The 26,071-nt window shown below is 42.0% G+C and overlaps 1 protein-coding gene across 1 annotated transcript in view; it reads left to right on the plus strand.

The window, feature by feature from the left end:
• Nucleotides 1-216: 216 nt before the first annotated feature.
• sdc2 (syndecan 2) overlaps nt 217-26,071 on the plus strand; it is a 96,554-nt gene continuing 70,699 nt past the window's right edge. Inside the window, exon 1 of the mRNA XM_052022631.1 lies at nt 217-595. Within this exon, the coding sequence (XP_051878591.1) occupies nt 536-595 (60 nt within the window). The 5' untranslated portion in view covers nt 217-535. The remainder of the gene's footprint in view (nt 596-26,071) is intronic.

Genomic DNA, 26,071 nt, shown 5'->3' on the forward strand with positions numbered 1-26,071 from the left:
GCTGCTGCAATCAGAGTTTCACTGGCCCTGTGCACACGGGGAGTTGTGCAGAGAGCAACAGGCTGGAGCGGGGTGGACGCGGCTCCCAGTGACGCGGCGGACGGGACGGGACGGGACGGGACGGCACTGCCGAGCGTTCACGTCCATCAGCCCCGCCGCGCACGCTCGGAGCGGGCTTCCCTCAGTTAAATCCCACAGCCTCGGCGCACGGGGGTTATTGCAGGAGTTAGGTAAGGGCTGTGCTAATGGGCTGAGGAGGGAGCTCCTGCCTTCTGTATTCCTTTCGGCTGTGTTTCTGCCTGAGCTGCAAAGTTTAATGATCTGAATTGCATTTTGATCAGGGAAGGAGGAAGCGGGACGCGAGGGGCGAGTCGGCGGAGGATCAGCCGCTGAGGAAGGAGAGGGGAAGCCGCGCTGCTGGGATTGAGGAGGTGCGGCTGGGGCTCGGCTCGCTGGCGGGGAGAAGCCCCGGCTTCCCGGAGGGAGGGAGGCGGCGTGAACCCTCTGCAGCCCGGACCTCGGCTCTGCGCCCGGGATGGGTAACGGCTGGATCCTCCTCACCCTGGGGCTCTGCACCCTGGCCAACGGAGAGCTGGTGAGTCCGGGCTCCGGGGGGGGGGGGGGGGGTCTGGCGGTCCGGCGGAGTGGTCCAAGGGTGGTCCGGGGGGGGGGGGGTGGGTTCAGGGGTCCGGGGGGTGTCCGGGAGAGGGGTCCGAGGGTGGTCCGGGTGGTGGGTCAGGGGTCTGGGGGTCCGGGGGACGGGTCCGAGGGTGGTCTGTGGGGGGGGGGTGGTTGGGAGGTCCGGGGGGGGGGTGTCTGGCGGGGGGGGGGGGGGTAGATCCTCCTCGGCGGGGCAGCGATCCAATATCTTCTTGGCAAGCGGTGAAAGTTGGGGGTCACCTCAGTGCTGCAGTGTTCCATCTGCAGTTGAACGTAATCCGAGCCCAACTCCCCGCTCAGCCGGTGCCCGGAGATCGGATCTCAGGGGGTGTGGAGGAGCTTTGCCCCCCCCCCCCCCCCCCCTCCGTCCCCGGCAGTTGCGAGTGGGAGCGGAGCCGGCTCGGCGGCGCTCTCCCCGTGCGGGACGGCGGCGTCTGTAATCCCTAATCCCCCGGGGCACCCGCGGCCGGGACTGGGGGCTGTGGGCAGGAGGCTGCGGTCACCGGTCGCCGTGTGGGGATGACCCCGTTGGCGGAACGGGCCGTGCATTCTCCCGGGGGAAGGGCTGGGAAGAGTGGGAGACAAAGTTTGTGTGTGGCGGTGCAGGTGAGCGTGTATCTCCGCCGTCCTTTAGATGGCGTGTGAGATTGTCTTCTGGTCAGCGCTCCCTGATTCACCGGTTTATGTGAAATCCCCGGTTCCTGCCCCAGATATTCAGCCGCGCAGCCCGGTCCTTGCTTCCCTGCATCGATCGGGATGTTGTCATCTCGTTACATGTTTGGCTTTTGTGTAGTTTAAACCCCACGGAATTCGCCACAAAACCGTTAAAGTAAATGAATTCAAAGTGAAATTAAACAAACTTTTTTTGTTCTGGAAGGAGTATTATTCTCAACAGCTATTCCGATGACATTTGTACATTGTCACACGCCACTCTCTTCAGTGAAGTTACACTTTATTTATCATTTTTTAAAAATCTATGTAATTTGTCAGTCGATCTGTCGCAATTTCACTTGCTCTCCTGAATGTTTTATAGAGTTAACTGTCCCAGAAATAAAATAACATTCTAATAAACTTTACTGGACATCAGAGATTGTTCAGGTTGGAAGATTTTTTTCTGATACTGGTCTCCAACAGAGAGACCCATTAACACTCCAAGCAGCAGAACTTTAATATTGCTTTGTATTTTTCCCATACTCTTAGTATGTTGATAGAATTCAGTAAAACTTCATGCCTTGGAACAATCCAGTTGTGACTGATTTTTAGTTCATTCTACATTATGGATTGCTTTGCCGCAACGAATTTGGTTGAGAGTTTGCAAAATTATTCGTACTTTGATTAAGCCAATAATTTTGGTTTTCAAAAGTCAAAATTAGTTTATAATTATAATAAGGCTGTTTGAGGGTGGGAGTCTTACAGCAGGCGTGCCTTTGATTTTTTTGAAAATTTGGATTAAACAATTGATCGAGACTGAGTACAGTGTTTTGGAAGGAGAAGTAAATATCAAGGTTCTTGGCGAGCTGTGTGGAGCACTCCATTCACCAACAGCAGATGTTTGGGCAAGTAGCAGATGAGAACATTGAGACCTCTGCTGAAACATGTAAAGGGAGGACTGTACACAAGAACAATACTTGCCTATCAAGGTCACAGTATTTCTCATCTGAGTTTTGGAGAGTTGAGCTGTTGCTGCTGAAGCTCTGTGTTTACAACTGGAGGAACCAATATGTGATGTGAAGTCAGGATATTGACATCACTTGACATATACAACTCTTTGTTTTTTTGCTACTTCATGCCTGAAGTTGTGTAGTACAGGCCCATATCTGCAGTTGCTGTCCAGCCAACCAGTTACTTGGGCAATGAAATCCTATAAAGTTCTAGGTGGCTCAAATTCTGATAAGGCAGTAGGATCCCTACTGGCAGATTTAATTGTCCTGTATGTGCATTACCCCATTGATGATTGCCTGATCCATTAACAAAAGCCACCGGTGTGCAGAATGGATCTGAATGTTTCTTATTTGGATCCAGTTATCCTTGCAAGGAAGGCAGTATCTCAAAGTATAAATAACTGGGAAAACAAGTCAAATCATCTCTTGTAAGGTAAATGGTTTTTTTGCTGGATAGTTCACTTCAGCACTGCCAGGTACCAAAGAGAGGTCTCTGCTTGTCACTGGCACAGTTATGTTGGAGGTTTTTTTCACAGTACAGTGTGTACTGATTTAATCAACACCTTGATTTGTAGAGTATTGAAATGTGGTGATCAGCTTTGTGTTGGTATCAGACTGCCTGCAGTACGTACATGTGCATCAAATTCAAACATCTGGGGAATTCTATGAAAATTATGTTTTGGGAGTATCAGTAGCACAAATGTAATTTTTTTTGTTTGTAGCCACTTCCACTATATCCAGAAATTAAATGTCTGTAGCAAGATTTTACTAACTTATTGCATAAGACTGAAGACTTAAATACTCAAATTATTCAATGACATTTCCCTTCAATAAGATTATAAAATCTTCAAATTAAAGGAATTTCAAAAAATTGGTTTGGAATATATTGAAGATGTATTATTTTAAACTGTTATTTTCTCCTTCCTTTCCTCTGTTTTCATGTATTGTTCTATTCGGGAAATAGTTACGAGGGCCAAAAATGCAGGATGTCCACAACTGGAACGTGTGAGGCTGGTGAAATATTACAGTACAGAAATGGGTCAGTCTGCATTAATCTAGACATAAGCCAGATCTATCCTCCCTCGTCGAGCAGACAGTATTATAGAATTTTATAATATGCAAGAAACAATTGAGCCTGTTTGTTTGAAAAATGCTGTCTGTTGTCTTATTCTAAAATATTATTGATTCCATTTGTATTCAAAAATAATTAAAATCTTAATTCTCATTCTTCTGGTGAATTTATGCTTTTTCTTTGTCAATTCACCAGTGGAAAATAGACTTCAATTTTTAGCTTCAATTTTTAGCTTCATAGTTTTCCTTTTTAAAGGAATCCTTTGATGGTAAATAACATAAACTTGGCTTAAAATTAGAATGTTGAATGATAATTATAAAACTTGCAGGGATTTTACTGTGGGGAAAATGGAATTATACCTCTGGTAGGAAGGTTGAAATAGAAATTGTAACATTGGAGTTAAACCTTGTAGGAATAAAACACTTCATCATGTCAAATGTGTAGTGTAAAATTGGATTTTGTTCCATCAGAAAATTGATGGATGCTGACAGCCATTAAAGGTTTTAAGCTGGTTAAACATTTTGTAGAATTGCAACAAGAGGAGGCAGGGGGAGTTGAAGTACATGTCAGCTGTGATCTAATGCAATCGTGCAAGGTTTGAATGGTGTACTCCTGTCCAATATTCTTTCTGCACTGACGTGCCCAAGATGGCCCACGTTATCCCCTGTCGCAGTCCCTTAATGTTCTCCACAAGGCAGGTCTGACAGCATTTGTCAGAACAGAAATAGTTCATGTCTTGTGTTAATGAACTTTCATGAGAATTTCCAACATTTTCTTTTTATTTTGGATTTCCTGTGTTTGTAGTGGATCCAGTCTTTGATGCTCTTAGATACAAGGATATTGCTTGTAGCATTTTAATGGCCTCGTCTATTCACTTGTAAGAATACCCCATATTCTTCCAAAATGTATTAGTTAACATCTGTCAATGATCTATCAAACTAACCTGTATTACAGGCTTCCAGTACTCATTGCCGTTCACCTTGAATTCTGTGGTGGCTTAGTAAATTTAAAAAAAAATGCTTCAATTTAATGCTAAATCTAATCTATAGTTAATGGGATTATTATTCCACTTGTAAAGTTTTTCCCAATTGAGATACTCTTTTATACTTCCTTCCATTTTCTGTCTGCCTTTCAACTCTCTCTCTTTCCATGTTACCTTTCCCATGGCAATGTGTCTCATGTGGAACATATTGAAATGCTTTTTAAAATCCACTTGCATTTATTTTTCTTTTATGTCTCTGTTTGAAAATCCTGTAGTTGGCCAACCATGATCCATCTTTTCTAATCTGTGCTGACTAGAACTGAATAAGCAAAGATTTGTTCGACGATATTGAGTGTATTGTCCTTTTGGATCCTGAGGGTAATACTGTTTGTCATAGGATATTGGATTGCTCAAATTACCTTTGTCTTGGTAGGATTTCTTAACTTGATCACCCAAAACAACATAGGTTACTTCTGTAATTGTTGCACTGTGGCTGCAGTTTATCTGTCTACAAACTGACTGCACTTCCTTGCTGAGGCTGTAATGAGAGCATCTCCCAACCTGCAACTTGCACCTACTGCCCTTGTCCTTAATGGTTGATGAGGACACCACCTGTGGTTTCCCTGCAAGCTTGATGGAATTGGTTTATTATTGTAACATGTACTGAGGTACAGTGAAAAACTTTGCTTTGCATGCCATCCATACAGATCATTTCATTGCAACAGTGCCTTGAGGTAGTAAAAGGTAAAACAGAGTGCAGAATAGTGTTACAGTTATAGAGAGAGTGCAGTGCAGGTAGACAATAAGGTGCAAGGTCGTAACGAGGTAGGTTGTGAGGTCAAGCATCCATCTTATCGTACTAGGGAACTGTTCAATTGTCTTATAACAGCGGGATAGGAGCTGTCCTTGAGCCTCGTAGTATGTGCTTTCAGGCTTTTGTATCTTATGCCTGATGAGAGAGGGGAGAAGAGAGAATGTCCAGAGTGGGGTCTGATTATGCTGAGATGCTTTACTGAGGCAGTGAGAAGTATAGACAGAGTCCATGGAGGGGAGGCTGGTTTCTGTGATGTGCTGGGCTGTGTCCACAACTCTCTGCAGTTTCTTGTGGTCTTAGGCAGAGCAGTTGCCATACCAAGCCGTGATACATCCAGATAGGATGCTTTCTATGGTGCATTGATTTTAAAAATTGGTCACGGTCAATGGGGACATGCCAAATTTCTTTAGCCTCCTGAGGAAGTAGATGCACAGGTGAGCTTTCTTGGCTGTGGCATCTACGTGGTTAGACCAGAACAGGCCATTGGTGATGTTCAGTCCTGGGAACTGGCATGGAGGTACATTGCTGTTTCTTCATTGTCGCTTGGTCTAAATCCAGCACAACATCAGAGAGTATCTTCAGAAGGCCTGCTACGTTTTGTTTTGAAAGCAATGTCTCACCACTGCCTTCTTGAGGATAGCTAGGTGCTGGCTTTGCCAGTGACACCCACTTTCCTGAAAACCAAATAAATGTTAAGAGTTTCTCTCTGTATCCATGTTTTGATTAAATTGGTCAGCAGAGTTGTGTATATGGCTGCTTTGCAGAACATTGTCACAGTCTGGAATGTTTGTCAACCTGTTTAAAATTTCATGAATATGTCATGTGTGCTTTGATGCTGTTGTGAAATGACTACACCTGAGACCAATTTGGTCTCATGACAACATGATTTTTTTGAACTTTGCATCATCAAAGTACATGTTGTAAATTTAATTTTTGTCAAATGCATTTTCTTAAGGATACTCTGCCTCATTGATGCCCAGATACCTTGTATTTGCAGCAAAGAGTAGGTGTGCCAAGTACCTTTCATGATGGATAAAGACTAATTTCAACACCACAGCTATGTCCGAATCAGTAATGTCCCATGGAGCTTTGACATTTGGTTAAGCCACACCCCTTGACAACTCTTTCCATGTTTGTGAATGTCATTCACAAACATTCAAAACAAAAGTATTAATTATACTTGGAACAATTAAATTTGAAAATTTTTAAACAAAAACAGAAATCATTTAACCACTTTAACTTCATTTAAACACATTGGTTAACTTAATTTAAAACCTGCAAATGGCTGAAATGAACAATGGTTGAATTTTAACCTGGCGCTTGCTTAGCATCCAGTTTTTCTGCTGTGTAGCTGTAGAATCAGCCTTCTGCCAATGGACTCAATGAGGAATCCAGCATTGGAGCATAACCAAAATAATGGTGACATGGATTTCACTCAAGTACAAGATGTGATCATGTTCACGTGAGGGGTGTCTCGGTCATGGCCTGGATTCTCAATCTGGCCGTCCTTGCAAACAATAATTCTGCATTGTTGCTTTAGTCAGGAGTAGAACTTCCTGACTTCAATGAAATCCCTTCTGGGAAGGCAGGAGGGAATGGAGTTTCATGTACCTGGAAGGAAGGCCAGAAAGAAGTCAACTTGGACATCATTGTCATTGGCTGTGGCACAGGTGGAGCACGCATATTGTCATCAGCTGTGGCACAGGCAGACCATGCATATTGCCTGCGTGGTCCAAACTAGAAAGGGTGTATGTAATCTGAAATTAAAAAACTAGAAATGCTTCCTGGTTTTCCAAGGATACTGCTTAATGTAAATTCATGGAAATTTAACCGTTCAAATAGATATTGAAAATTCTTAGCAAATATTTTGATCTTCAATTCATATCTTTTAACATTCATCCATAAACCATTGGTTGACTTGATGTAGGAAAAGAGCTCTGAATCTAATTAGTTGATCACAAGGTACTGGCCAGTCTCTTTGCTTTTCCTTGGGATATGTACTTGTGAAGAGAGCTGGAGCTCTTGAACATTGCTGCTTAATCTATAATCGTAAACGTCTGTGTGGATTCTCCCATTGTGCCATGTTTGAAGAAGTAAAATTGCTGTTTCAAGGCCTCGTCACAGAGTTAATTTGATCGCATAGGTTGGTGTTTAGGACATTTTGGGGTTAGTTTGTAAAAAGTCAGCATCAGGAAGTTATAATCGGAATGCTTTAAGTATTTTGTTTTTCCCAAATTAAAATGCTTGAACATTAATGAATTTGGAGAAGGTCAACAAGGATCCGTTCAAGATTTTAATATAATAAAAATCTCATTCTCTTAACACTAGTTAATATCGTGTGTTGCTGCGCATGGTGGAGAAGTAGGATGAGGAAGGGAAGGAATGGGTGGGAGAGGGCACCTTGAGGTCATCATTGTTTTGTGGGAATGAGAGTGGTGGACATCTTGTGTTTAGGGAGAGGATGGTGGTATTTTGACTATTTCATTCCCCTTGTGGTTTATTTTGGAGAGGCTTTTTGAATTTGAGATTATGCATCATTTTCTGACCCACAAAGCAAAGTTACCTTTGATTCCTTCAACACATCAGTCTGAGACCTTGTGTACCTGGATGATTGCATATCTGGTCACTTTTCGTTTTTGTGTGTAGGCTTGCCTGGTGTAATATCACAAGCTGACATTTATTTTAAATTTGTGCACAGTGAAAACTTCACTAATCTAATTCTATTCTTATCAGGTTCAGTTTGTGGGTACATCTCACAATTTAAGTTATTTAATGATGAGACTACTGAATGGTTCCCTTATATGATGAGATGGACTTATGACCTCTCAAACTACCTCGTTATGACCTTGTACCTTATTGTCTACCTGCAATGCACTTCCTTTGTAGCTGTGACACCTTATTCTATTCTGTTATTGTTTTTGCCCTGTACTACCTCAATGCACTGTGTAATGAATTGATCTGTATGAATGGTATGCAAGACAAGTTTTTCACTGTACCTCTGTACAAGTGACAATAATAAACCAATACCAAAATTGTTCATTGAATTTAACAAATTTGACTTGAAAGATCTGAGTTTTTTTTTGTTTCACTTGAAGATAAAGTCACCTACCTCTACCTACCCTCCCACCCGCTCCCCCCCCCCCCCCCCCCCCCCGCCCCTCACACCCCTGCCTCTGATTTTGGGTGCTTTACCAATATATTTTGCTTTGAAAGCCACTGTAACTTTTGTTTCATAGCAATAGTATAGGGAAAAAAACACAGAAATTACTGGGAGCTGCCGAGGAAGTAAGTGGGGGGATAGATTGCTTGTACCTTGATGGAAAGCCAGAAGGAAGTTAACTTGGATGTCATTCCCATCATCAGTGGCATTGGTGGAGCAGGCACATTGCCTTTCCTTGCTCTCCAACCGGGAAAGCGTGCATAAAGTAGGAAACCTGAAAACTGCAAGTGTTGTCTGACTGAAACCCTTTAGTAGGGATGCACATCTTGTTATGGGCTTTCTAAAGAACTATGTTAAAAGTGTGGAATTATCTTACTTTGAAGAGCACAGATATAATTTTGCTTAATGTTGGCTTAATCTGTGATTTTTTTTTTGAGTGTGAGAACACAGGAGTAGGAAATCAGCCAATGAGGTTAGGCTTTTATTTCCCACATTTGAGGAGATGGTACATCCACTTTTCAGGTGCTCATTCTGTGCAGTCTCTAATAGTTGTATACTTCATGGAATTCGATAGCCAAGATAAAGGAATGCTCTGTTTGTTAGGAATTAATCAAATGGCTATACTGAAATTGGGAAACGCACAGTTCACAAACAACTTCTTAATCTGTTTCTGACTTGATCAAAGTTAGGGAAAAGCAGGCATCCAATGTATTTTACAAAAAAAGTTGTATTGGTAAAAGCAGTTGGAGAAAACATGAAGATCTACCCTGAAGGTAGAAAGATGTGATATTTAGGTCGCTATGGAAACAGTGATTTTAAATTTGGATTACAGAAATCCAGAATATTTCGAAGTCAAATTGTATTCCCAGCAGCATGGCTGGAGATACAGTATTCATTATTATTGCAAATGTGGGTGTTCTGTTCTTTTTTTGCTAGCACTTGATTTACTGCAGTTCTGGTACAGAAAATGTTCTTGTGCAGTCTTTGGAGCAAGCTCTGAAGAGTTCTGAAGCATTAGCCTAATGTTTTTGAACAGTCAGAATATAAATGAGTTCCTGTGAATGCATAAATGGGTTACAGAAGTTGGAGGTAGGGACTGTTACAGTTCAATCAACACAATAATGGTTGAGACAGGTTTCTGTAAGTAGAGTCTCGTTGAAAGCAAAGAATTCTACTATTTCATATTTGTTGTCTCTGAGATTACTTATCAAGGATTAACAATGATCCTTTTGTTAGAATGTCACATTGGAGGTTCTGGAATATTCTTTTGCGTTTTAGATTAGTGAACAATTAGAAAGTGTATCAGTACACCTAGAAGAAAAAGTTAACTGCATGTTGGTCATGGTAAGTTCTGCTTGTGGAACAAGATAAACTATTGTGCCTTTAGGGTGTAAAGAAGGTTGGTATGTTTTATTGGAAAGAAGGTTAGGACATCAATCCTTTCCTTTCCCAGAGGCCAAGTATCATCTTGCCTATTGTACAGCCTTAGCTGATGGCTTTCCCACATAGTTCAGTAATAGGAAGATCGATACTATAGAAGTTCTTTAAATTGATGTATTTTGGGAATTTGAATATGTTTTCCTGCCCAGTAAATTTTGGTCCATAATTTTTTTTTACTAATTAGTAGCTGAAACCTTTTTGTGTATTCTGAAAATATTTAATCCATTTATTTTGGGTCCTAGAAATTTTGACAAGAGGTAATTATCTAGGTGTAGGCATTTTCCCCCACCCATGCAACACCTTGAGAACTCATTGTCTTTGGCAGTCTCTCAGCATTGAGGATGACTTGCTTCCTCAGTGGTTTTCTGGGTTTTGGGATGACTAATGAAGCCAGTGTGGGAAGTGCAGACTCCTGCATAGATGGTGCAGCTGGGTAGTTGGTGAAGTGGTGCACTCCTCCCACTGCTGACACTGGCTCCTGCATCCTCCCAAACCACTGACTCAATCCTCCCTGCCATCCTGACTGTTGCTTGGGCTACAAGTGGGGGTGTTTTTTTTTCTCCCCCCAAGAAGGTTTTGAATCTTTTCCCTTCCCACCTGGCAATCTCCTCCCGTGACACAGCTTGGAAAAATTCCAGTCTGTTTTGGGAGTCTGGTGTCTGACATGCAAATGAGGTGGCCTGGTTTACATTGCCAACCAAGTGTAACCAGGCCTCAGTGCTGCAACCATTGGTCTAGTTCGCTAATCCTTCGACTGAATTTGGAGGAATTTAGCTAAACAGTGTTGGTGATTTTCTTCCAACGCCTTGATTTTCCTGCTGTGTATTGTCCCAAGTCTCAGAAGCATACAGGATAGCATAAGCCACTGCCTCTGTAAGGTTTATGCCAAGTCTTGATCTTCAAACACCCTTTCCCTCTTGACCAAAGGTTGTATTGCTGAATTGAAGGTGCTGACGACTTTTGCCATTGATTTTTTTTTTGCTGAAATGTGTCTCTCGAAAAATGGGAAGTGGTCCACGTTTTTCATGGTCTTGCTATGAACCTTTCTGGTCAAAGGGCAGTGTGATACAGTGGAGGTTGGTTGTAGAGGACTCTGTCTTGCAGATGTTGAGTATAAGACCATTAAATTGCATAATTTGAAGTATGATGGCATGTATTCAGAAGCCTGGATTATTGAAAGGAGGTGGAATCCCACCTCAACAGCTTGGGAATTCAACCTTGTCCTCAAATGTTTATATATATGACCCATCTGGTTCATCAGTGATCTTCAGGGAAGGAAAATCTGCCATTCTTGCACACACCTAACTTGTAATTCTGTTTCATAAATATTTGTAAACACTTTTTATTTAAGGTTTGGTAGTTCACTGTGGGTAATTTTGGCTTAAGCTCTTGGAAAACCTGAGATGTCAACCCTTTGACATGGAACCAACCAGACCTTAAATGTACAGAGTTCAGGGATTCTTTTTGAAGTGCTTAAATGTTTACCATGACAGACCTAAGTGCATTCATGTAATTATTTGAACATATCCACTGACATGACATCTAGTCAAGCCAAAGTTGCAATGTGTGAACCTGGTCGAATCCGATGTGGTTCTTAGTCACATGAGGTGCACCTAAGATGAGATGATCATTTAATGATCATTCGTGCTTGTCCTTAAAGTGATGGTGAGCCATTGCAATGAACTCCAGCTCAAATGCTGTGAGGTAGGGAGCACTGCAAGTGTGCCAGTGTCCAAATAATCAATGTCTGTTAGCACTTCTATTTCACCTTTTCACTTTGTGTTCAATTATTGTAACTTTGCTAGTGGAAACTAGTTTTGTCGGAAGAGAGGGTTTGGTGAGAAAGGGCAATACCTAAGGCGGTGAAACGTTGCTGGGTCTTTTGCCCACAGAAGTAGACGTTTGTGGTCTTTCCATGGACAAGAAGTTCTTGTGTCCATTTCACTCTCCTGCCCTGCCCATCTAACTCAACAGAGGAAATGCTTGGAAATCCTTAAATATCTTTTGAGTTCCTTGATCATGCTCAATTAGTGACCTTTTTTGTTGGGGTTGGAAAATGTATTTTTAAAAATTGGTCTTTTGAGACCGAGTAATTGTGGGAAAATTACACCGACGCAGTCATACAATTTCTAGTCAGTCTTGGATCAGTGGTTTCAGAAAATAGCTTACAGATGTGCAAGTAATCTTGTACTCACTTGCTTTCAATTTTTTAAAATTCCATTTGTGTATTTTTTTGAAAACCACTGAATGAGAGACTATTTTGATGTAGAAGGTTCCAAAGGCGCTCCTCTCAATGAGAACCAATGCCATAATAAACAGGAAGACCAATTTTGGTGAAGCAGGACTGTGCTTCTGGCTTTCTCACGAGGCAATTGCTATTGTGAGATGGGGCGGAATTACTTGGGTCGCAATGATTAAAGCAGCAACTACCCCGTTGCCTGGTCCAGCTTGGTCTGTGTGCTTGTATTACAGAAAGTGTTGCCTAATATTGTGTTCAGATGAGGAACTTGTGTTCAGCTAGCACCATTTCCAATCCCAGGATATCCTAAGCTCTCTAAGAAATATTTTGAGGATAATTACCCTGAGGAAAATTTAGAAATGGAGTCTGAGTAGGCAATATAACTCATTGAGCTTGTGCCTCTCAGTAGGATCATTAGCCCCAGCTCTGTTTTCTTGCCTGGTCTCCATAAACCTTTTGATTTCCCTCAATTTTCTCAAACCTTTTGAATGTAATATCTTGGTCTTCAAAGCTCTGTTAATATAAGATTACAAAGATTTCTCCACATCTCTCTGGTGGCCAATCTGTTGTCGTGAATCTGTGCTCAGAGTCCAAGATTCACTCACTGGTACAAACATTTAATTCAGCATCCACCTTGTTGAGCCCCCTCCGTAATCTTGGATGTTTCAGTTAGAGCACCAGTTATTCTGTTAAATGCTAATAAGTGTTGGCCCACACTGCTTGACCTTATAAGATAATCCACTTCACCCCAGGAATCGAACTAGTGATCCTTTCGCACTTCCTAAGTACATCATCTTCAAATAGGGAGCTGTAACTCATATGCAGGATCTGGGCCCATGCACTTATTTCCTGTGCACACAGATTTTTGACTACAAAGCAGCATAAATCAAAACCTTCTTAATTCCACACTTCATCTGTGCACTGACTTTGCTGTGATATTTATTCATCTCTCTGATATTGTATACTTGTGGCTGTTAAGCTGCCATGGTATCCTTAATGTTGGGATTCAAGTTTCCATGAAAATGAGATATCAATGTGAAGGCTCAAAGTGCAGAATACCATTGGTGTGGAAGGTGACTCGATGAGGTGAGGACAAACCAGGATTTTAAAAACCTATGGGATGGGTAACTTTGAAATTGGGTTCCAATAGGTTGAATGGGGAAACTAACAATGAATTGTATTGGGTGTTCAAATTGCACATTTAAAAATGTACACGGATTGCTTTTGAGCAACCTTCAACATACAATTCAATTCCAAGCTGCTTTGTAGAAAAGTGGTACAAGTAAAGGCTGCAGGGTAGCAAAGTGATGTAGCTGGTAGAGCCTCTCGCAGCACCAGAGACCTGGGTTCAATCCTGAGCTCGGGAGTGTGCCAATCTCCCTGTGACTGCGTGAGTTTCCTCTGGGAACTGTGGTTTCCTCCCACAGATGTGAGGGTTGATAGACAACTGTAAAATTCCCCTAGTGTGTTGGTGAGTGGTAAAATTTGGGGGGGAATCGATGAGAATGTGGGGAGAGTAGTATTAGTGTGAGAGAGTGGTTGATGGTCCGCACAGACTTGGTGGGCCGAAGGGCCTGTTTCTACGCTGTAGGTCTCTGATTCTGGTAGTGGGGGTGTGGGAAAGAAAAGGACTCAAGTGCGTGTCCCTCGACCATTGACGTCACCCAGTGTCATTAAGCAGAATTGGTCACTGTCAGACTGCTGCATTTCCTAACGTTTCTTGTGCTTATTAAAAATGGATTAGCAGTGAAGTTTTTTTGTTTTTCTGTGTACTTCTCGGTCACTTTGAAGGATGCAAATTCAACTGAAGGCTTGCTTTTATTTTTGAACAAAGTCATTAAAATTATTTTAATATGTTGTCCCCATGGATTTGACAAGCCCTCTGTACATCTTATTTTCTTTTCCGTTGTGTTGATTACATGTTAATCTATGTACAGTGTCGTTAATTTTTGGATTGATGGATTTGGGTGAAAATGTGTATCCCAGCGCACGTAATACCGGTTGTTGCTTCAGCTGATGTTGTGACGTTTGTGCTCAGTGATGGAGCAGATGTTGCGTGGATGGCTTGACTGACAGGCAAATATCTGCTGGACTTCACTTAGTACAAGCTGCATGTAGCCACGTGATGGAGGGAGGAGAGTTCTCCTGATTAAATCAAAAGCCTGTTCACAATTTATAATTTAATATAAAGGGTCACAACATCTTTCTAACTAATCTGGCTCACAGCAAGCTCATGTATTTGAATTTCTATCAAAGAAATAAGATGAGACTTTTTCTTTGACATTATTGTCTTCCCAGCCTGCAAACATAACTTTATCCAGATCATCTGAGCCGTGACTGTTGAAGTGATGTGATTTCCTGTGATGGACTTGGTTGTCATCTGTCCCTAGTTAGTGGTTCCAGAGCTCAGAAATTAGTTAAGTGCCAGGCATCCTACTGTATTTCAAAAGTCAGATTATTAAGTTACTTCCCGAAACTTTTGAAATTAATACAGCTGAGATAGTTTTAGTTTTAATTGAGACTGACAAGAATTGAGACCATGATTGGTTTTTGTTTGGAGAACGGTACCAAAGTATGCAGAGTTAATAATTGTGGAAATAAGCTTATTTGGCTGATCTCAGAGCCCATTTCCTTGCCCTTGTTTTCCCATACCATAATAATTTGTTAATCTAATTACTGTGCTATTGATTTATAACTACACATTCCTTGAAGCTTAACCATTTGACATCCCAGCAAATAACAGTAAACAAGCAAGATGAAGGCAACTTTCATTTGCCACACAATGCTTGAGTGTCTCCTTCCTTTAAACCCCTCCCTCCACGACCCCTCCAAAAACCTAGCAAGAGGGTCACACACAACTTGTACTTTGCTTCCCTGTCTTTGTAAAGAAGAGAAGTTAATGAAGGTATTTTTAATGTTTGTTTCCTCTTTGCTTTTTAATGTCTCATCTCTGACCCTGAAACCACTTTCCTTCCTTGGGATATGGTGACGTGGACACCAGCAGCTTTCTGGCGTCTTGCACAAGGGTCAGTTATTCGTGTCTGAGGGATTCTTAAACTATGAGGAACATGGCAGTTGAGCCAAATCCTGTTCTACTCCGTGCTCTGCCTGAATCTGGTACCTACATTTTTTGTTAAAGTAGATGGAAATGAAGACTCTATCCACTGCCCAACTCCACTCTTGATCCCTCCCTGGTGCCCTGCGCCTGCCCTGGGCCCTGTGCCTGCCACCTTGGGACCAAGTGCATTATCTGTCTTGACTGACTTATGGAGCTTTTGGTTGCCTGACAATGCCTAGATTTTGTTTTTTTTTGGGCAGTCCTGCATAGAATTGTTGGCACATATGCTCATACCAGTCAGAAAATTTGGGATTCCTGCATTGTATGGGAGCTTGGATCTTGCTGGCTGTGCCCTGTCAGTGATCTCTGGGCTGCGCCCTGTCCCTGGGCTGTGTGGGGTCCAGCACTGGAGCAGGGGCTTGCTGAGATTGCTTGGGTCCTGCCACCTGCTTCCTGCACCCCCTGTATCAGTGGTGGAGATACAGCTGGGAGAAAGGCAAGTTCAGGCTTTTTAGTTAAAAACTGGAAATGCTGTAAAAACTCAACCAGTCAGACAGCACCTGTGGGAAAGGAAATGGTCAACGTTTCAACCCTGGCACCCTTCACTGGAATGGAGAAAGAGAGGAACAAGTTAGTTCAGGTAGCAGTGAAGGTGGCAGAAGGCAGTGGATGCAACCACAGGAATTATTTCGCCCTATCGAAGAAATTCCCTTGTTGCACCCATCGCGCACTCACACCTGCTGCTGCTTTGTCCAAGCTGACTGGTCATGGGGTGTCCCAGTCTGGTGAGCTCAGTGCTATGAAGAGGCCCATGTCTCCGTGATGTCAACGTCCATTCGAAACTGCATCCATAAACTACCTTGAACACTCTTACTACAGGTCTCTCGAACAAGTATACATTGCTGCTGCTTCATCTGGGTTTTATTAAGTTGTTATTGGTAAGAAATTGAATGCAGTGCCCTCTGATCTTTATAGCTTGAGCGTTTGATGTCAGCTGAGTGTCAAACTGTTGCAGTGTTTGTCCTGACTTTTGTTCCCTGCAGGTTCTGAGATCCAGGCCATGAGCCACATTGCACTGCCTGTGCTGTTAGGTCTGTTTCTTCTCGTCCAGCAGGACGATTCCAGCTGAAGTAAAACTGGGTCCAAGAGACTGCCAGCAGGTTGTGGAAATGGTTTCACAAGGATTTGGCTTGGGCTCTGGAGTTTTAAGATGTGCTCAATAGCCTATTGCTGACAAAGATTGCAATGTTGTGAGAAGGTTGTGATTAAAGCTGGAGAAGAGATGATGAAATGTTTACAATCTGAAGTTGTATAAAATACAATTCAAGGTTCTCTGCTGCTTCCTCCCTCTAATTTTTGAAACTTTAAATAAATGGCTATTAAAATCTGATCTCAATAACAGCTTGCATGTATCTGGGGCCTTGTTTGTAAGAAACAGTAGTATTGGTATTGGTTTATTATTGTCACTTGTACCGAGATACAGTGGAAAAACTTGTCTTGCACACCGATCGTACAGGTCAATTCATTACACAGTGCAGTTACATTGAGTAAGTACAGAGTCCATTGATGTAGTACAGGTAAAAACAATAACAGTACAGAGTAAAGTGTCACAGCTACAGAGAAAGTGCAGTGCAATAAGGTGCAAGGTCACAACAAGGTAGATCATGAGGTCAGAGTCCATCTCATTGCATAAGGGAACTGTTCAATAGTCTTATCACAGTGGGGTACATGTCAAGATATTTCACTTAAGATAAGGTTTCTTTATTAGTCACATGTACATCGAAACACACAGTGAAATGCATCTTTTGTGTAGAGAATCCTGGGGAGCAGCCCGCAAGTGTCGCCACGCTACCGGCGCCAACATAGCATGCCCACAACTTCCTAACCCATACGTCTTTGGAATGTGGGAGGAAACCAGAGCACCCGGAGGAAACCCACGCAGACACGGGGAGAACGTACAAACTCCTTACAGACAGCGGTGGGAATTGAACCCGGGTCGCTGACGCTCTAATAGCGTTACGCTAATCGCTACACTGCCTTGCATGCCAGAGCAAGAAGACAAAGATTTACACTTGGTCAGAAAACCAGGGGTGCCTCAGTTTGGCCATTAATTGAGCCACTTTTGCTGCTGTGTTTTCATTGGCTGTCTTAGAGATGGAACAGCTGGTAGGGGCAAGGGAGTGACTATTTGAATAAAATATTGTAAAACAAGTATAGTTGGCATGACAGCACAGTGGTTAGTGATTTGCTTTGATAAGTGCTATTGGATTCAGCCTGTTTAAAACTGTTGGCCCTGAAATTGCTTGGGACGCGTTCCTGGCGGATTCAGTGGAATTGTGCCTCGTGGCACAGGACACGCAGCAGTCAGCAGGGGCACACCTCCTGTGTTCATCTGCCCCATGGGGCAGAAGCATTTGGCAGTCAACAGCAGTGGTTGTTGATGCCCCTGCTATGCCTTTCCACCTCCCAGGTTAACGTCCACCCCACCTTGGGAGGGCAGACATTGCGCTGTGGTACAGGCTGTGTCCCTGGTCTCCATCCCCATCAGTGGTTCCGACTTCTGTCTGTTTTTGTCAATGAGCTTCAGTTTGCTCGGTGCAATCCTTGGCGGTAACGTAGGTCGGGAATGAGCTGGGAGAGTCTGGATTCCAGCTTCAAGCCGTGTGCATCCAAGATCCTGCCAAACAATCCATCCGCCCCACAATATTCATACTGTAACTAGAGCAGAAAAATGGCAAATATTAGAAATCCAAACTCAATAAATGCTGGAAGGTTAGGCAGCATCTGTGGATTGAGAGCTGTTGGCATTTCGCCTTGTTTTGGATTTGCCTGCTGTGATCTGGGTGAAGGAATTGCCCCAGAAGTTGAACGGACAGCAGGGTTGTGAAGCAGTAACAGCAAAACTGACACTTGTACCGTCTTTGTCACCCAGTAAATTCTGATAAAGCCAACTAATAGCTCTGCCCCAGCCCTGGTAATCCTGAAGAGAATTCACTCACTACTGTCCCCACCAGTTAATTTGAAACATGTGGCCTTATAGTTTTAAAAAGCAACTTGGAATGCTGAGGTTGGTTTAAACTTAAAATCTGTTTGATATTGAATAATGGCTGAAATTTCAATGCTGGTTGCTCTTTTTTTGCTAAATTCTTTAAAAGTATGCTCTTTAAAGTCATTGATTATTAAAAAATTGACTATATTTGAAAGGATGCTATTAAGACATCTTGGCAGAAAATATGGTACAGGAATGCAATTGGTTCGCTACAAGCATGTTTTAAGGATTTGTTGATTGATCATCTGGCATTAGATTTCAACTCAACATTGGCAGTAAACTTTTCTATTGAAGACTAGTTGTTGCCATTTGAAATGGAGGCTAACTTTTATTGCTAATCATGGACCAAAAAAATTGTCAACTTTAATTGTAAAATTATCAAATTTTAACATGAGTAAAGGAAACCATTATCTTGCCCAAAGTGCTTTATTTTTGATGAACTGAATTACTACCAAAGATGGTTCTTTTGCATATTAGTAAGTACAAGACTTTTTAAACTCCTCAAAGTACGATCATTTAAATACCATTTTAAGTAAGGGAATCCTTAATTGTGGAATGCTCAAAGCTCAAGGTGGTAACATGAAATCTTTCAGGCACAGGGCTTTGTGTAACATGAGACCATCTCTTCCTTTCCTGTCAAACCTCGTTTGCTTTTGCTTGAGGCTGAGTCTCTGTTTCTAGCAGTGTCACTTCAAGCTGCCAAAAACCCACGCAGCTGGCGTGGAAACGGTTCGTCCTCAAACCCGAGGACTGCCTCAAAGGGTAGAAATGTAATCATTTTCAAGCAAGTCTCTCCTAACCCCCAGCTTTAATTCTGCTGTCTCCACAGATTGTCCAGTGCTTGACCTGCTGTATATTTTCCCCTTTTATCATGTCTCAGGATATTTAGAACTGGACTGAAGTTAAGTCAAACAATGCAATAGTTTAAATTCTTTGTCTTCCTAGGCAGTCCCTGGGGTCAAAGATGATTTGTTTCCACTCCAGCTCTGTAGTTTGAGGTGGTGAAAAGTCCACTATGGGGTCCACAGACTTTGCCTCAGTTGGGGTAGGTCGTGCTTGGCGGGTTAGTGGGTGGGTACTTTGGGAACAGGCCCCCATTGTAGAGACACAAGGTGCTCTTTGCTTTCCTGAATGCTCCTCCATTATGAATGGATTCCCATGAGTTGGTGAGGATGTTGCATTTTGTTTTTCTGAAGAAAATATGAAAAATGTCCTTGAACCATTTCCTCTGACCCCCTGAAAATCTTCTGCTGCTGTGCGTGCTTTGGGAGTCTGGCATCAGGCATGTGGGTGACGTGGCCTGTCCGTTGAAGCTTGTGGAGCGTGCTCAGAAACTTGATGTTGGTCTGGGAGAGGACGCTGACTTTGGTCGTTCTTAAGGCCTTGGCATTCTGCCTTTCTCCTTTTTTTGCCACTTGATCCTGCCAATGGATTTGCAGAGATGGTTTGCTGCTACTTCAGTGCTTTAAGGTGCCTACTGTCCACCCATCAGACACACACAGAAGGGTAGGGATCAGTGCTGCTCACACACATGAGTGTGGTATCAAGGGGTGAAGTCTGTGTCTTCCAAGACTCTCATCCCCTGGTTAGCTGAAGGCTGTGCAGGTGAGTGGTAGGATGGTGGATTTCAGTACTCGTGTTTGCTGAAAGATCATTCCCAGGAAATGTAGAGTGATCCATGTTTTCCAGGATCTCTGTGGCAAAACCCATGCAGTCACTGCGAGAATCTGTAAACTCCACACAGTCAGCGCTAGGGGTCAGAATCAAACCCGGATCACTGGGGCGTGGAGCCGGCTGCACAACTGCCCCGTTGTCTGGAATTCAGTTCAAACTGATGGAAGAAAAATCTCCCAACAAGTTTGTCATTTGTGTTGGCTTCATATGTCCTGTTTTCCCCCTTTTTTATCAAAAGCTACCAGCAGGAGTGCCACACATTAAATTGTATGTACTTGAAAACTATCTTCAAAATTGATTTTTTTTTTGTTATTGAGCAGATACTCATGTATATTGTGATCTCTTTGGGTGGCTTTCGAGATTCTTTAGTAGTGACTCCTAAACTATTGCCTTTTGAAGCCTTGCACTATAAAAATACTTTCAGTCTGGGAACTTTCAACACCACTTGTGATAACATATGCTATTTGTTTTAGAGTAATTAAGTGGAACACTTCCAGACACTCTGGCTGGATGGAAAAATTGTAGAACATTGTGGGAAGTTTTTCCAGCATCGTGTCTTAAAGTGGCAAGAAAAATAAGAGCCCAGATGGGGAAAAGGGAGGAATGTCAAAATTCTAAGAACTGACCATGATAAATTGATAAATGTGTGTGTTGAGATCTGGTGAAATGTACAAGATTAGGTTGTAACTTTGACTCGATCTTTTAAGTAGGATACTCCTGCAGAAAAGACTTGCTTTACTTGAGAGCCTTTTGGTTCCCAATCTTTTAATGTTTTGCATGTCTTCAGAATTAACACAAAATCCAGACCTATATATCTTCCAATTTTTTTTTCGATTGGGTTACAAATATAGTCATTTTAAGTAACTAGTGGTACATTTATTTAAGAGGTTTGATATTTTTCAATCAAACTCCATGGACTCAATTTCTGATGCTTGTCATCTTCTGAATCTGATTTTTATTTAATGTGGCTAAGGTAACTGTTTCTCAAAAATCTCTTTGATTCACTGACACAATGTTTCAAGACTTCTATCACGTTTTGTGATTTTTATCAAACTTTCAGGCGAGCAGTGTATTAAAGAATCTCCCTGGCTCATGACAAACTTTGATTTCTGCATGAGTGCCAAATAGTGTCACACGTAGTGGCAATTTATTTTTCCTTTGGCCTTTTGTTTATATATTGAGACATGATACCATAAATATTGATGTCTAGCTTTATCTGTATAAGTTGGACATATTTCCTGAGTGGTGAACCACTTTTCAGCTTGTGCTAACAGACTAGATGCACAAGATTTAAGTAAGGCATTGCTTCATATGGAATGTTAATAGCAAAGTCGAATGTTTTGTGCATTATGTTCCAGATTTTTTTTCACTCTTTGCAGAGATTTGTTAGCTCTGATACAAACTGTACTGTGGAATTTTGAATTTGTGTCCTTCGTTAGAATGTCTGATCTATAATTGTGCATGAAAGATGGATGTATCTTTCACTGAATAGTTATTAAAATTTTAAAATCATAAAAGCAGTTTGGAATTGGTAATCATAATTCAATAAAGTGTGCATTTGGTGCATTGAAACAGAAGGATGGTCATTTCTAGCAGAGTAGGGCTATGCAATAGTATTGCTGCAATAATATTTGGGGGAAGAAACAACTTTGTGGTGTCCAAATGTGACTCCATCTTCCCAGATGGTGTTTTCATTGTTTGTTTGCCAGTCCCTGATTTTGCCAGCCACTTTCCCATTAAACAAGTAGGGTAGTTACAGGTTGGCACACTCTTTCATTCTTTCAGCTTTAGAAATAACCACAAATGGGAGACATTTTGCATACACTGTAGCTTAATTTCCTCTGCAATGTTGTTCGAACTACTGAAGAGATTAAATCTGTGTTGGCATTATGCCACTGTTAATGTATTCTCTGCACAGTGGTTAGTGACAACTCTCTTGTCCCCATTTGTCAACTCCTTGCAAGAGTCAAGGCAGTGAAACACCATCAGACCAAGAAAAACTCCCAATAATGTGTTGGGATTATATTTGACCACTGAATATGTGGTACCTTGGGGTCATGTTACAATCCACTGACCCTTACAACATATCAGGAAATTTAACAATAGTAAACAAACTCCAGACTATCAGCTCTGTGGCCAATGTTCCAAACAAACCAGGGAACAACTGGTAAATTGGTTTATTATCATCACATGTACTGAGGTACAGTGAAACTTTGTTTTACATGCTGTCCGTACAGATCATTTCATCACATCAGTGCATTGAAAGCAGTTTGACCTGAACTGTGTTTGTGTGGGACAATTTGTGAAAAAGAACAGGTTATTTTTACACTCCATTGAGCTTAAAATGTTTCCTGAATTATACTCTCATTTCTTTTTCATTCCTGTGTAAATATCTTCGAGGGTTACACAATCTATGGTATCTAGGACTAGGTTTCATGTTAGCCAATCAATGCAGGAATACCTGCTCTTGCAGACTGTTACCACTGATGGTTCCTTTGCTTCATTGTGTACACATCATATCAATGTGGTGCTCTATCAATCTTGTAGGAACATAGTGGGCCTTGTAAGTAACTTGCTCCCTCGACATGCTGCCCCTTGGGGATTGCACCAACCATCTCTGAAGAGGAACTTTTCTCTTTCTTTGAAGAAGAGGAACAAGAACAGATGTTCTATACCCACTACGTGGATCTATTCCACAATCCAAGAGGCAAAGCTCAGAAACCATTGTCATAGAGTTGTACAGCACTGGAACCCTCCCCACCACCTACCACGTCCATGACTGCCATCAAGCACCTGTCTATATTAATCCCATTCTCCATCATGAATTGCTTTGGTGATGCAACTGCTCGTTGAGATACTTGCATGTTGTGAGATCACCTGCCTCTCTTCCCCCACCCTGGCAGTGTGTTCCAGACTCCAACCACTATCTGAGTGAGAAAGTTCTTCCTCATATCCCTTGTAACCACTTGCAACTTATCCTGAACCTGTGCCTTTTTTTAGCTTTCTGGTCCAGGGAAAAGTCTTCTACTTTCTACTGCATCTGAGTTTTTCATCACTTTGTACACCCCCTCTTTCCCCCCACCCCAGCTTGTGCAATCTTGGTGAATCTCCTCTGTACCCTTTCCAGTGTAATCCTACTGTTGCTATAGAAACCATTCGCTCTAAAATACTGATGTCAGAGATTGCCAAATAACAAAATGGCAGTAAGTAATAATGTTGTAGGACTGATTGGCTAAGAAAGCTCCTTCCAGGCAGGCAATCTGAAGTAAAATCATTGGTTAACTCTTAAACCAGAGCTGGGTTGGCAAAAAGATGGTAACAACGTGACCAAATAGAATCTGAGAAGCATACAGGATGATAATGTTGGGTTCCTCTGATCAGCTGGGAAGTTGGACACAGTAATGGCAGATGAAATTTAATCCTGACAAGGGCAAAGTGATGCATCTTGGAAGGTCAAGTGAGAGTAGGGCTTGCACAGTAAACGGCAGGGCCGCAGGGAGCGTTAATCAACAGAGGGACCTTGGGATACAAGTTTAAAGATCCCTGACAGTGGCAACAGGGGTGGTGAAGGAGGTGTGTGGTATACTGGCATAGAATGTTAGAGCAGGGCTGTCATGTTACAACTTGATTAAGCCACACTTGGGGAACTATGCAGTTCTGGTAGCCACACTATTAGGAAGGATGTGATGGTGCTGGAGGGTGAAGAGGAGAGGCATCAGGATGTCGCCCAGATTGGAGTGCTTCAATTATAAGGTGCGATTGGATAGTCAGGGTTTTTTCACCCTGGAGTGCATGAGGCTCTGGTACAAAGGGGATTGGTTGGGATGATAAGAATCTCTTTCCCATAGTGGTGTGTCTAAAACAGAGGTCATGGGTATAAGGTGAAAGGTGGGAAATTTGGAGGTAATGTGAAAGTTGTTTTGTAATCTGGAATGCACAAGCTGAGACAGTGGAGGCAGATAACACCACAACATTGAAGATGCATCTAGACAATGGCCAGCCATTGAAGGCTACAAATGAAATGTGGGTGGATGGGACCCATGTAGGTGAGTGCGGTGGTCAGTGTAGATGTGGCTTGCCGAAGGGCCTGGCTCTGACTGTGGATGTAGTGTTGCCATCAGCACCACTGCTCCTGAGGATGTATTCAGGATGAAACGTGAAGGTTCTAATCTTGCACGCTAGTTTTTTTTCCTACATTTTGGCCTTTTTTCTTGAATGTAAATAATTGCTGTTGGCCACATGAACTAATTTTATCCTGGCCCTCACAACCAACTTTAGATTTTAGGGAGAAAACCAAATTTATATTTGTGTTGTCTCTTGCAATAGATTTGATTTAATACCTTACAAAGCACGTATGCAAATTGCTAGCCTTCTTGTGTGCGAGTTGGTATTCTGTTACATGTGCACTAAAAGGTGTTTTAAGTATCTTCTGCAAGAGCAGTTTTGGCTCTCCTTGTACAAGCACTGGCAGTAATCAAAGTTTTTTTTGGTAGTTCATTTGGATGCAGTTTGTTTTCCTCTCTTCACACTTGCATTTGGTTATGGTGATTTCTTAGAATTAGGGATTGGTGCCAAAGAAACATTTTAAGTATTATTTTGTTATTGTTCTCTTGTGTTTAATTAAACTATAAAATAATTAGCCCGTTTGAAATGGTATTTGCTGATACCAGTAGCGAGTGTAATTGCTGCATTTGCTGATGTGAGCATGTTGCAATGCCAAAATAATTTGCACTGTTGTTGCATCTTCTGTCAGCTTTGACTTCTACAGCCTAGATTGAATAACCTCATAGAAAATTATGAATTGCTTAGTAATAATTGTCTTGGATATTGATTTATGTCCTATAAAGAAGCTTTAAGCAGTGATTATCATTTTTTTTGAGGAGGGGAATAGTTGTGCAATAGTTATTCCAGTCTATGGGGTTTAACTTCCAGTAAAATTATAAATGCTTGCTCAACTCTAAATTCATTAAATTTTGTTTCAATTGGCTATTAATATTTGTTGTGAATCCAGTTTTGGAATCTCTTTTTACTTGCTTTTGGTTCAGGATTTGACCCCCAGTTGATTTTTCAGGATACCATTATTGTTGGATTTGGCACAGAAGTTCCTACTTCCCACTGATCGCAGGCTGACAGATGCCCTTTAAGTGCTAGCATGCCATTTGGAAAATTGAATGTTGTTCTCTATTTACCAGGGAGTATCACAGGTTGAGGGGGAGCAAGGTTGATGTATTTTATTAAATACTGAAAAGATTCTCCTGAACAGCAATATTGTGTTCTGTGAATAATAGTCTGTGTGAAGGTAGGTTTGTGCTGTAGTTTTAGCTAGAGGTTTAATCCTTTGTGAATGAAGTTTAGAATGTGTTAATACTGTACATTTGTAAGGATTATAAAGAAATTCTTTTCACCTCAATGCAGAATTTTTTTATCTTAGAATTATCCATATTTACTAGTTCACACAGAAAAGAATGTTAATACAACTACATACATCAAAGTGCATTGGCTTGTGTGATCTTGTATATCTTGAGCTCCAGTGCCAGCAGTGTTGACTCATTGCTCTTTATTAAGGAACAAAGATTTCCTGATTATTTCCTCCCTTGATAAAACTGATTAGAGACAATCGAGGCATGGCCAATTCCAAAACACTGCATTGACTGTGAATGGAAGAAAGGTCTAGGCTGTGCTACAACACTCCAATGCATGCAATTCAAGATTTGGTGTTAGAAAACCAGCTGGAAATCACAGCACAGGAACAGGCCCTTCAGCCCACCAGGTCTGTACTGGACATTTTGGCAATTTAAACTAATCCCTTCTGCCTGCGCGCAATCCACAACACACTCCGTTCCCAGCATATTCATGTGTTTATCTGAAAGCCTCTTGAATGTCACTATTGTATTTGCTTCCACTGCCACCTCTGGCAATGCATTCCAGGCACCCACCACTCTGTGTAACAAAGAACTTGCCCTGCACATCCCCTTTTAAACTTTCTCCCTCTAACCTTAAAAGCACGTCCTCTGGTGTTTGACATTTCTACCTTGGGGAACAGATTCTGGCTGTCTACCCTATCGATGCCTCTCATAATTTTAAAAACCTGCATCAGGTCTCTCCTCAGCCTCTGACGCTCTGGAGAGAATAACCCAAGTTTGTCCAACCTTTCCTTGTAGCTCATATGCTCTAATCCAGAAAACGTACTGGTGAACCTTTCCTGGACCCTCTCCAGTCTCCACATCCTTCCTACGATGAGGTGACCAGAACTGCACACAGT

The sequence above is a fragment of the Pristis pectinata genome, chromosome 9 (genome assembly GCF_009764475.1).
Source record: "Pristis pectinata isolate sPriPec2 chromosome 9, sPriPec2.1.pri, whole genome shotgun sequence".
NCBI classification, from domain to species: domain Eukaryota; kingdom Metazoa; phylum Chordata; class Chondrichthyes; order Rhinopristiformes; family Pristidae; genus Pristis; species Pristis pectinata.